Below are 12,368 nucleotides of genomic sequence, written 5' to 3'. Positions count from 1 at the left end.
ATACACCAATAGACAGGCCGACAGATAGACCGACAGATTGATAAACAAAACGATGGACAGATAGACAGACAGACAGGCAGATAGATTACAAAATATATAGAATGATAGATATAAAGGCATAGATTGAAAGAATGATAGCTTGATAGAAAGACAGACAGATAAATAGATAGACAGACCGACAGACACAAAAATGATAGATAGATGGACCGAACGACGGACGGACGGACGGACGGACGGACGGACAGACAGACAGATAGATAGGGACATTGCATATTTCTTCATATTTTTAGGGTGCTTCGCCATTGACTGCTTTGCATAACTGCATAATTTGCATAATTTCTTTCAAACAATGCAGACATCATGTGCAAAAAAACGACACAATCAGTGAGTGCAATTCATTCGTAGTGATTTCCCCCCTTAGACCTCAGAGTATAGCATTTATCAGTTCTGTTTTAAGAGGAGCAATTTGCAGCTTGCAAAATAATGGCTTTAAGATTTATTCGAAGTATCGTTCAGCAAAGAAACCAGAGATGGAATATTCAGTCTAGAGATATTAGGATATTAGAGAAGGATATTGCTTTCTTTTACAAAAAAATATGGCTGCAATAATGCTCAGCACCAACAGCTGAAGTTTTTTAATAAGAGTCTAATACAAACACTCAAGTGAGAGAATATTAAGAGCAGCGTTACAGATCCGCACAGACATGGTGTGATCGAGTGTGATAGCATCAGGGAAAACGTCATGTGCCTTATTAGTGTCTACCTGCAGATAGATGAGAATCAGCGGCTGACCTCTTTGCTTTCCTGCAACTCAAATGTAGTCAGAAGTCATTACAGAAAAAGGCATAATCAATCACAGAAATATACTTTCAGAAGACAGAAGCAAGGGAAAAAAGCAGGATGCTTTTGTGTTGAATATGACGAGGAGGAGGAAAATATCCTCTATTATCTTTTTAAAGGTTCACTGGCTTTGGGAGTCATAATAATGATATGAGTGCATAAACTCACAGAAAACTATAACAATAATGACCAGAGGGAGATTTCTTGAGACATTTGGTTGAAATGGGAAGAGGTTTTGAAAAACAAAATTCTCCTGCCTCTGAACTGTAACCACAAACACAAATGTTCCCCAAGACTGTCTTAAAATGAAACTAATACCAGTGCAGTTTTCAGATCTTACTTTTGTTGTTATCGGTTGTTGTTATCTTATCGTTATCAGAAAGCTCTTATAAAAATCAAGACATCTCCTGTTGATTAAGGAAGTTTGAGGACCTCAATCATTTACCACTGCAAGGTGCATGAATAATCAGTGCAAACAGTGAATGCAAAGGACATCTGAAAGAAGCCATTTTAACAAATCAATATCAAATATTAAATATTTTCAAACTCACCTACTACTTCTTCCGTTATTTACAACTTTCTCACATATTTTGAAGTTCTGTACGGGTTTGCACTCATTAATAATTCCACAGCACAAATAATAGGAAGCAGAGACCTTGTCTAAAGCATAATAAAAGATATTTCATCACACTGATAGATAGATAAATAGATAGATAAATAATTACATACAACCAATCAAATTCTCCTTTACAATTTGAATTTTGCAGATGACAGTCCATAACCCTTTATTATTTTGCAACTTCTTATTCTGCCTCATCTTTGTGAATGTTTTAGCTTTATTCTTTTAAATATAAAGAGAGAAACAAATGAAAAACCACTTTGAAATAAAGATTTGACAGAAATAATACGATTGAAGGTTATTTAATAGTTTGAATAAATATAAGATTTAGGGATGTCAGTTTAACGCGTTAAAAGTTATGAAAAATTAACGCGATTAAAATATTTTAACGCAGTTAACGCACTGGCTCGGCCCCCAGACCTGTACTTCATCTTACATTTCATACAGTTGACTGTTGACAGAGGCAGGGCAACAACACCATAAATGCAGCTATGCCCTAAAATGTAAGATATTGGGGCAAACAATGCCCCTGTATGAGTTTTTGTCTCATATTTATATCGTATGATAAGCGATATATCACATGCGCAGCATTCACACGAGTGCTGTTTGTCCCGAATATAACAAGCGCAAATGTGATTTATACAACAGTTCAGTAAATAAGAAGTTAATATTGTTATACTTTAAACACAATAGTGTCTGTTTTTGCTCAGTTTTTACATTACCTATATAAAGCCACAGCAGAATTGTTATGCGTCTCCAAGCAACACAGCAGTTTAGTTTCTGAATGAATCTGCGTTTTGAACAAATCGAGTGAACCAATGATTCAAAGGCCCATTCATAAAGTGAGCCGTTTACTTCATTCCTGAATGAATCAGCCGTTTGAACGAATCGAATGAATAGTATTATTTTATTTAAAAAAATAAAAAAAATAGGTGAAAACTAGGGATAGTTCACCCATAAAAATTGTATTACGTCACCATTTAGGCTACTCAAACCCCGGTGACTTAAAGGAACAAAACTGAGCACAAAAGATACTGAGATGTTTCTCAAATTATCTTATTTTATGTTCCATAGTTTATGTTAGGCCGTTGTAGCCTAAACGTTTATGTGTAATATATTTTATGTTGAATCAAATAAAAATATTTATTTCTAAAGCTATCTGTAATGTCTACTTAATACCTTCTCATTTAACACAAAATTAGCATTAAATAATCTTTTGGGGGTATTTTCACATCCAAATGTAATTAATTACATTTATTAATTACAGCGATTAATAAATCGACACATGTAATTAATTAGATTAAAAATTTTAATCGACTGACTGCCCTAATAAGATTATTTGTTAATGGATAATGTTAATACCAAATACTGTGTCGCTGATGCCACTCTAATGGCTTTAGAGGATGTATAAATAAATGAAACACATGGAAAACATGGAAGATTTCTTACTGCTAATGGAAAGAGGTTGATTTCAGTGCTAAATGCTTGGTCTCAAAACTTAATGTTTCTTAATTACAGAAGAAAACTCAAACATAGGGTATAATCATGTATAACCTTGCCTAATTGTAGTCACCATTAAGGTACTTATTGGCCAGTGTTACTAAATGCCATGTACTTGTAACAAATGGCATGCATTAGAAACCACTGATCCTGATCAATACATCCAGAAACAGCTCCATGTTGCAGCAAGCAGCACAATCTGAATCTGTGTACGTGGAAACACCATGACTGCCATCCAGTGGTACACTAAGGTTTATCAGCACTACTGATCCAACAGAGGCGTCTTTGTTCATCTGCTGCTGTCAGTAGAACAGAATATGCAGGATGCAGCAGTTAAAAAACAAAAACACAACACTAAACAATACAAACCTGATTATTACTTTGTGGTGAAATGTTTATATTCTCTCCCTCTGATTTTTAAATACATTTGCAAGGAAGACAGATACTACCTACTGATGAATTTGAGACCCAACACTAATAGAAACAAATCAAGACTAGTTCATTTACTTATTAAAATTAAACATTATTTTAGTTTTACATCTAAATTTAAATCCGTTTAGCCCACACTAAGTGTGTTATAACAACAACAATAATCATAATAATAATTATTATTATAAATGTTATTAAGAATAATAAAATAAAGCAATGATAAAAAAAAACTATATACTATAGTACATTTAGATTTATACTATAGACTAATAAATAATTATAACAATAACGATAATAAAAACAAATCATTAAATTACAAGTGTTTTAAATTATTTTTAATACAAAAAAAATGTATTGCAATTGTTAATTACAAGTGATAAATAAAATACAGTTATTATTAATAATAATACAACAATAACAATATTGATAACAGAAAATTACATAATTCTTTAAAAAAGAATTATAAAACAAAAATAATATAGTATGATTATTATTGTTAATAATTATATATTAAAACAACAATGATAAAAATGTTAAACAAAAGATAACTGGTAACACTTTACAATAAGGTTCATTAGTTAACATGAACAAATAATGAACTGCACTTATACAGCGTTTATTAATCTTTGTTAATGTTAATTTCAACATTTACTAATACATTATTAAAATCTTGTTAACATTAGTTAATGCACTGTGAACTAACATGAACATCTGTATTTTTATTAACTAACGTTAGCGTAGATTAGTAAAGACAGTAACAAATGTATTGCTCATGGTTAGTTAATATATTAACTAATGTTTAACTAATGAACCTTATTGTAAAGTGTTACCAGATAACTATTATTAAAATGCCATAATTTACATAATTGTTATTATTAATAATAATAAAATAATGAACATTGTTAAAGTTAACTGTAAAACTGTAAAGTTATAATAGCAGTACCACAGTCTATTAGCCTAAGAAAACACTACAGTTATTAACCTAATACAGGATATGGCAAATTCTTAGAACCTTTACTTTTCGCTTCATAAGGATCTTATGAAAAACATTTTAAAGCAATTGATAGAATTCTAGAAATTGATTTCCATGCTAGGTACCAATTGTTCAAATTCAACAAATCCTAGAAGTGAAAAACAAGTGATACAAAGGAGAAAAAAAAAAAGTTTATTTGGCAACATACTTTGAAGTTTTTCTTCTAAAAGCCAGTGGAAAACTACAATACAAATTGCAGTCTAGGTTAGGTGATATTTGCATAAAAGAGCAGTTTTAAATTACTGGTGAAACCACACCTCCGAGCTCAGAGTGCTAAACAAACACTAAATAAAACGTGTCTTATGTTCAGACTGAAAATGCAGTGAAGCGGTTTTAGTCATGGCGCTTGTTGGCACATTTTCACACAGAATACATTCTTCTCATAAAACAGTGGTGGAAATGTAACAAGTCCTACAAAAATATTTCAATAAAACACGAAAGCATAAAGGCAGATCAGTTCACAGAAGTTAGTAACTTGCAGTTAGGCATGAGGACTTCCTGAAAAGATACATTTATGAACCACAGGTGGCACTATTAGTCCATGCTTCGGCACTCTGTCCTCAATAACTGTGCTTTTCAATGGCATCATCCATGACAGTCTAAAAACCACAGTACTACCACAATACATCTTGATCTACAAAAACACTTCTTGCTCTCTATGCATTGATGGTGTCAACAGGTGTTGAAATAAAATGGTTAGATTTTCAAAAACCTAACAAAAATACTCAAAAAGCGTGCAAAAAAAAAAAAAGAAGAGACAACTTTGCCTACTAAAAAGGATTTCTACTTAAAACGGTCAAGGAAAGATACATTGCAGAGCAATAAAGTTAGTGTTGGGCGCATGTTGGCCAACTACATTTCATGATATCCTAAAGTGCCACAGTCGTCAACCAGTAGCCATACAGTGGTCATCTTCTGTTAAAAAGTATGCATACCATTCAATCTTAGTCTAGTTATTTGAAATGAACTAAGGGAATGAAAGATTGTGATGAAGGCTTACCTTGACCAGTACAAAACCTTACTAATCAAGTTTTGATTTTAATAAAGAAAAATGGCTCTGAGGGAGTTTCCCCACAGAGCAGCAAGTAGATTTGGTGGGGAAAAGTCCAAGTGTAGTTCAAAGTAAACAGCATCGCTCTTTGAAGCTCTTCTTATTCTTCTTATTTTTTCCCTTCCCGTTTTTGTCCTTATTTTCTGACATCTTTTTAGCACGGACTTCCCTCATTAGATCAAAAAATACCTTTGGAAACACAAAGGGTTCATTATTGCGCAGTATGACAAAGTTGTTCAAATTAATGAATAAAAACAAATGAGCAGTGCAAAAAATATAAAATATTTTCATAAAAATAATAATAAAAGCAGAATTAAAGAGAAACAATTTATTTTTGTGGTTTCCCTTCCCAGCTCTAAATTAAATAATGAATACTTTTCCGTACCCACTGTATATATATATATATATATATAGTTAAATTAATACTAGCAGCAAAAATATTTGTTAAAATGAGTTTGCAAATGAACAAAACAGGAAAGCGCAACCACATTGTGATATAAAAACCAAAAGACAACCAGGTAGAATTAAAAGAAGAAAAAAAATTATGCACATTTTTCTATTGTTTGCTGAACAGCCTCTCTACTCCTGTAATTTAGTGGCACTAGAGTACATATTGATTGCTGAAACTGCATTACACAGAAAATATTCCAAAACTGGATTCGGCTACATTTAATAAACTGTAGCCACTATCATCATGCTGTCGTCAAGGAATCCATCATTCCACAATACAGACAAGATGCATTTTATAAAAGCAAGTGTATGGTTATGCACAGCAATGGAACAATTTGTGGTAATGTGTCACTAAACGGGAAACAAAACTAAATTGTAATACTGAAGTCATTTAAAAAAAAAGTTAAATTAAAAATTATACACCAGAAAAACTGAACCCGAGACAGATAGACAGACTCTATCTAGAGTATATCTCAAATCTAAATTAAAAAAAATAAAAAGATTGCTGAAACTGCATTACACAGAAAATATTCCAAAACTGGATTCGGCTACATTTAATAAACTGTAGCCACTATCATCATGCTGTCGTCAAGGAATCCATCATTCCACAATACAGACAAGATGCATTTTATAAAAGCAAGTGTATGGTTATGCACAGCAATGGAACAATTTGTGGTAATATGTGGTAATGTGTCACTAAACGGGAAACAAAACTAAATTGTAATACTGAAGTCATTTAAAAAAAGTTAAATTAAAAATTAAAAATTATACACCAGAAAAACTGAACCCGAGACAGATAGACAGACTCTATCTAGAGTATATCTCAAATCTAAATTAAAAAAACACACAAACACAGGCACAGATATTACCTTATCCACATTGGCCCGTGTCTTGGCAGAAGTCTCTACATACTGCACACCCCATTCTTCTGCTTTTCCCCTGGCCTCATCCACTGAAACCTGCCTCCGATCCTCAAGGTCCGACTTATTTCCAACCAAAAGCAGTGGAATCTTATCCTCCTCAGCTTTAACCCGCAGGATCTGCTCCCTGTAACATACACGGATATATTTAATGTTGAGTGGCCAAATTTTCTGACTATACTAGGACACAACAGGAGATCCAATTTTCCGATTGTACTAGCTTATGCTTCAAGTAGCTAGAATGGTGCAATACCACTGACCTGAATTCTGCTGAGGCCGTGAAAGACTCGTGCTCCGTTATGGAGAACACCAACAGGAAACCCTCCCCACTACGGAAATAGTTGTCTCGGATGGCCGCGTAGTCTTCCTGCCCAGCTGTGTCCAAAATGTCAATCTGCACCTCTTCTCCATCCAACACCACTTTCTTCCTATAGCTGTCGGCCTTTGTGGGCTCATAATCTTCAACAAACTGAGGGACAGAAAATAGCAATAATCACTACTGTTAAATAAACGAAGGCAATGCATTTAAGACTTTTTCTTTTTGACAATTATGGAATAAGTGAAGCCTCCACAAAAAAAAAAAAAACACTTTTGTCGGCCTTTGTGGGCTCATAATCTTCAACAAACTGAGGGACAGAAAATAGCAATAATCACTACTGTTAAATAAACGAAGGCAATGCATTTTGAAGACTTTTTCTTTTTGACAATTATGGAATAAGTGAAGCCTCCACAAAAAAAAAAAAAAAAACACTTTCTGTAACTGCCAGATTTTGGTCTGTTGACTTACCTCATCATACATAAACTGCAGGGTAAGAGCAGACTTTCCTACGCCTCCACTGCCTACCATAATGACCTTGTGCAGGACAAGGGAGCTCTGACCCTTACTCTTATTGGCTGCCATATCTAATTTCCTTCCTCAGGTACACCACAAGACGCCCACAGACCAGCTGGCACCACCTGTGGAGAAACAAAACCATTATGGCGAGGCTGAACCTTCAACACAAGCACAGGTGTGCAGTTGAACTTTCATTTTGGATTTATAGTTCTTAAATCATACACAAATAAATTGTGTCATGCTGGATACAAACATTTAAAAAAAAAAAAATTAACACTATACATTCTAACAAAAACATTCATTTGTAATGGTAATCCATATGGCATGTTTTTTAATTAGGGGTGCTCCGATTGATCGGCTACCGATCACTATCGGCCGATAATCGCTTTGGGATGATTGATCAGCGGTCTCTAAAAACCGATCACAAGCTGATGACGCGCCTGCCGTGAGAAGGTTTAGCACGACATGCAGCGGCACCGTCTCAGTCTCTGTCCGGCGTGGGTGAAATAATTACAATGCTGAAGGTGAGGTACTCCTTCATATTTTTTAATTAAATAACTGTGCAGACGTAATTTCACAAACAGCATAAGTGAATCACCACGCGTCGGCCGATAATCGCTTTGGGATGATTGATCAGCGGTCTCTAAAAACCGATCACAAGCTGATGACGCGCCTGCCGTGAGAAGGTTTAGCACGACATGCAGCGGCACCGTCTCAGTCTCTGTCCGGCGTGGGTGAAATAATTACAATGCTGAAGGTGAGGTACTCCTTCATATTTTTTAATTAAATAACTGTGCAGACGTAATTTCACAAACAGCATAAGTGAATCACCACGCGCGTTCTCTCTCAAAATACGCAAATGTCTTCAAATCACCACATCGCGTCTGTCTATAAGCGAGCTGCACAGTTGACACAGGAATTGTCACTTGCACAATCGAGGCAGTGTCACATCGTCACTAAAGTTGATCAATTGCATTACTTTTCAATTATTGCCAGTGTTTAACCATTCCGAGACTGCGCTCATGCTAGTGTTGGGTCGTTCTTGAAAGATTCGTTCATTTTGCTGAACGAGACTCAAAGGTCCGAGTCTGTAAAATGATCCGAACTTCCCATCACTAGCTCATGCACACTCGCAGCACAACACACATAATGCCAGGTTCACATTACTCCGTTTGCAGTGCGAATGCGGTGCGTATTTTTCCTCGCTCATGTTAACGGATTAACAAAGCGTTTACTGCACACGGTTGCTGTCCGGCAGTGCGCTCTAGAAGCAGTGCAGAGATCATTTCCGCACCGAGTCTATTGCTGCGCTGCAAGCGCTAAATTAAAGTAACAGCGCATTTTTTTTGCAGTAAATATGAACATGGATTGACACGAAAATGTAGTAATTACACCATATATGCATATTATTAAAGCCTACTGTGTTTCACAGTCAACACATATAGGCTATGACTTTTTGGCTAGGTTTAAAGGGAAAGAGCACTTTTAGATAAAGAAGGCAATAATAGATGGCACTCATGGAGGTAGGGAAACAAAGTTCTTTACGAACCACAGGATTGCTTGTAATAAAGATTTCAATGCAAAAGGAAAGGCAGCAGAGCTGACTATTTCTGTCAAAGGTAAATGTGTGATAACGTAAGAAAAGTAGTTTAAATGCCACTTGCTTGAGCAACTTAATATATAAATCTAGAAGTAAATGCAAAAGTAAAAAGCATTGAATAAGGCAATAATAGATGGCACTCGTGGAGGTAGGAAAACAAAGTTCTTTATTAACCGCGAGATTGCTTGTAATAAAGATTTCAATGCAAAAGGAAAGGCAGCAGAGCTGACTATTTCTGTCAAAGGTAAATGTGTGATAACGTAAGAAAAGTAGTTTAAATGCCACTTGCTTGAGCAACTTAATATATAAATCTAGAAGTAAATGCAAAAGTAAAAAGCATTGAATAATGTGTTGCTTATATTTATTGTGTTTAAACATGTCTGTGAAAGATTGCATTACTGTACTGTGTAAAAAAAGAATTGCAATGTTGAAAAAGCATTTTCAGTGACAATGTTTGGATTTGAAATCAAACGAATGGATAAATGTTGTGTTTGTGGTAAACGGCCACGGATCAGTAGCGGACTCCTGTGTGAAAGCTGCTTCTCCTCTCACAAGAGTCACCTAAGAGGGGAATTCCCCCCATTTTCAAAAATGGAATTCAGGCCCTGAATAAATATCTAAAAATCCTGATTGGAGTATCACTATAAATAGTTATAAATGATAAAAAGAAGGCTTTAAAAAGATCGGTATCGGTGATCGGTATCGGCAGATACTGCTTTCTGTGATCGGTGAAAAAACCTGATCGGAGCACCCCTATTCTTAATAAATTCACCTTAAGTCACCATAAATAGATTCACAAAAACCTGTTAGATTTAAAAAATCTCAGCACTAAGAGGAAACTAATTATGGCTTCCTTTTGCCACTCATTTATCACATTTACACACACACACACCAAAATAAAAGCACCATTTTTAATTTTTTTGCCATTTATTAGGGTGATCCATACCAGAAAAAAAAGACAAACAAGTGCCAAGCATTTTTTAAATACAATATGATGTACTTGGAAAGTACAATGTATATCATGTCATATATAATGATATACTGTATTGTATCAGAATCACATGTACTGTACATTTGCATGGGTAGCTTATTTTAATTTGCATTATTTGCATCCTCTTCTGGGAAAAAACTTATCTATGAAAATAAAATCTTGTTGGTGAAAAGCCCTGGAATTATTTTTGAGCAGAACTGGTCCTTTCCCCATCCACAACATCTAAAGCGGAGTGCACAAAATAAAAAAATAATAATAAATAAATAAAAATCACTACCATATTGCACTACCATATTGCACTACCATTGCACAATGTACACTGTGGAGCTTCTGTCATGAAAACAAATTCCTCGTGTGTGTAAACATACCTGGCAATAAAAACTCATTCTGATTCTGATTTCACAATGTGGTTTCACCTTAGAACAGTACACTAAAATACCATTTTATAATGATGCAAAATGTGTACTAATGAAGCTTGCTAATTATGCTGAATTTACATGTTTCAAATAAATATGATTGTACCATCTTCTTTGGAGAACCATAGCTGATTAATGAGGATAATACTTAATTAGGCTTAATTAAGTCTGAAATCCAAACAGCTGGGCTAATTCTGCATCTTGCTATGATTCATAAGACCATCCATATGAGAATAATGAGAAGACCACAGAAGAACATTCATATTAGCCTTCTTAAGCAAAGGAAAGGAGAACATGACCCACTGCTTCCAGCTATTGTTCCTGGTGGTCCCTCAAAAAAAAATGCCTAAATAGGAAACTGGGGCATTGTGCAGGAAGACACAAGAATCTGCTAATGAAGGCTTATTTAAAGATGTCAATTTAAGATGCTTGGAGTTCCTTAACTATTCAGTCATGTTGGGGGATGAAAGTATGAAGAAGAAGAATAAAGTAGTTGGTAAAACTTTTTTACCACGCTAAAAACCAGGGTTTGATAATAGCATGATTATTTTTAAAAGAAATCACTCAAACTCCTCACCATTGCTGAACTTGTTTGATCACAAATACAGAAAAATAATGTGAAATATTATTGCAAATTAAAATAACTGTTTTAAGTGTGAATATATTCTAAAATGCTATTTATTCCTTTGATAGCAATAGTACATTTTCAGCAGCCACTACTTTAGTTTTATGTGCGTCACATGATCATTCAGAAATCATTCTAATATGGTGATTTGATGTTCAAGTAACATTTCTTATTATCAATGGTAAAAACAGGTCTACTGATTAATATGGTAACACTTTACAATAAGGTTCATTAGTTAACTACATTAGTTAACATGAACTGCACTTATACAGCGTTTATTAATCTTTGTTAATGTTAATTTCAACATTTACTAATACATTATTAAAATCTTGTTAACATTAGTTAATGCACTGTGAACTAACATGAACTAACAATGAACATCTGTATTTTTATTAACTAACGGGAGCGTAGATTAGTTAATACAGTAACAAATGTATTGCTCTTGGTTAGTTCATGTTAGTTAATACATTAACTAATGTTTAACTAATGAACCTTATTGTAAAGTGTTACCATTAATATTTTTGTGGAGAACAACATTTGTTTGATATATAAATCTTTTGTACACTCTCAAAAATAAAGGTGCTTCAAAAGGTTCTTCACAGCTATGCCATAGAGCAGTGATCCTCAAATCTGGCTCGCGAGATCCACTTTCCTGCAGAGTTTAGCTCTACCCTAATCAAACACACCTGAGTTAGCTAATCAACTTCTTTAGGATCATTAGAAAATCACAGGTAGGTTTGTTTGATTATAGGGTTGGAGCTAAACTCTGCAGGAAAGTGGATCTCGCGAGCCAGATTTGAGGATCACTGCCTTAGAGGAACCATTTTTGGTTCTACAAAGAACCTTTCAGTCAAAGTTTCTGTAAAGAACCATCTCTTTCTTACCTTTTTATAATCTAAAGAACCTTCTACAGTCTACCACTTACACATTGCATTTAGTACATTGCTAAAGTATTCATTTCTTTCTTCAAAAAAAAGAAATTAAAATAAAAAATAAATAAATTTCTCATCCCGATCTTTTGAATATAAATAACTAATATAAAAAATTAAAAAAAAAAAA

The 12,368-nt window shown here is 34.3% G+C and overlaps 1 protein-coding gene across 3 annotated transcripts in view; it reads right to left on the bottom strand.

Annotated features, from left to right (window-relative positions):
* Nucleotides 1-5,155: 5,155 nt before the first annotated feature.
* The window catches only part of LOC107597482 (ras-related protein Ral-B), a 21,478-nt gene continuing 14,265 nt past the window's right edge, over nucleotides 5,156-12,368 (bottom strand). For 2 of the 3 annotated variants that reach the window (XM_016288555.1, XM_016288554.1), the window contains exons 2-5: nucleotides 7,630-7,799; nucleotides 7,103-7,311; nucleotides 6,792-6,969; nucleotides 5,156-5,661 (exon numbers count right to left, since the gene is read on the bottom strand). In XM_016288555.1, the coding sequence (XP_016144041.1) occupies nucleotides 5,539-5,661; nucleotides 6,792-6,969; nucleotides 7,103-7,311; nucleotides 7,630-7,743 (624 nt within the window). In that variant the 5' untranslated portion in view covers nucleotides 7,744-7,799 and the 3' untranslated portion in view covers nucleotides 5,156-5,538. The remainder of the gene's footprint in view (nucleotides 5,662-6,791; nucleotides 6,970-7,102; nucleotides 7,312-7,629; nucleotides 7,800-12,368) is intronic. The other variant, XR_001610462.1, reaches the window with a different exon arrangement.

The sequence above is a fragment of the Sinocyclocheilus grahami genome, unplaced genomic scaffold (assembly GCF_001515645.1).
Source record: "Sinocyclocheilus grahami isolate Dianchi unplaced genomic scaffold, SAMN03320097.WGS_v1.1 scaffold233.1, whole genome shotgun sequence".
NCBI classification, from domain to species: Eukaryota; Metazoa; Chordata; class Actinopteri; order Cypriniformes; family Cyprinidae; genus Sinocyclocheilus; species Sinocyclocheilus grahami.
This window is presented reverse-complemented; position numbering and strand designations above follow the sequence as displayed.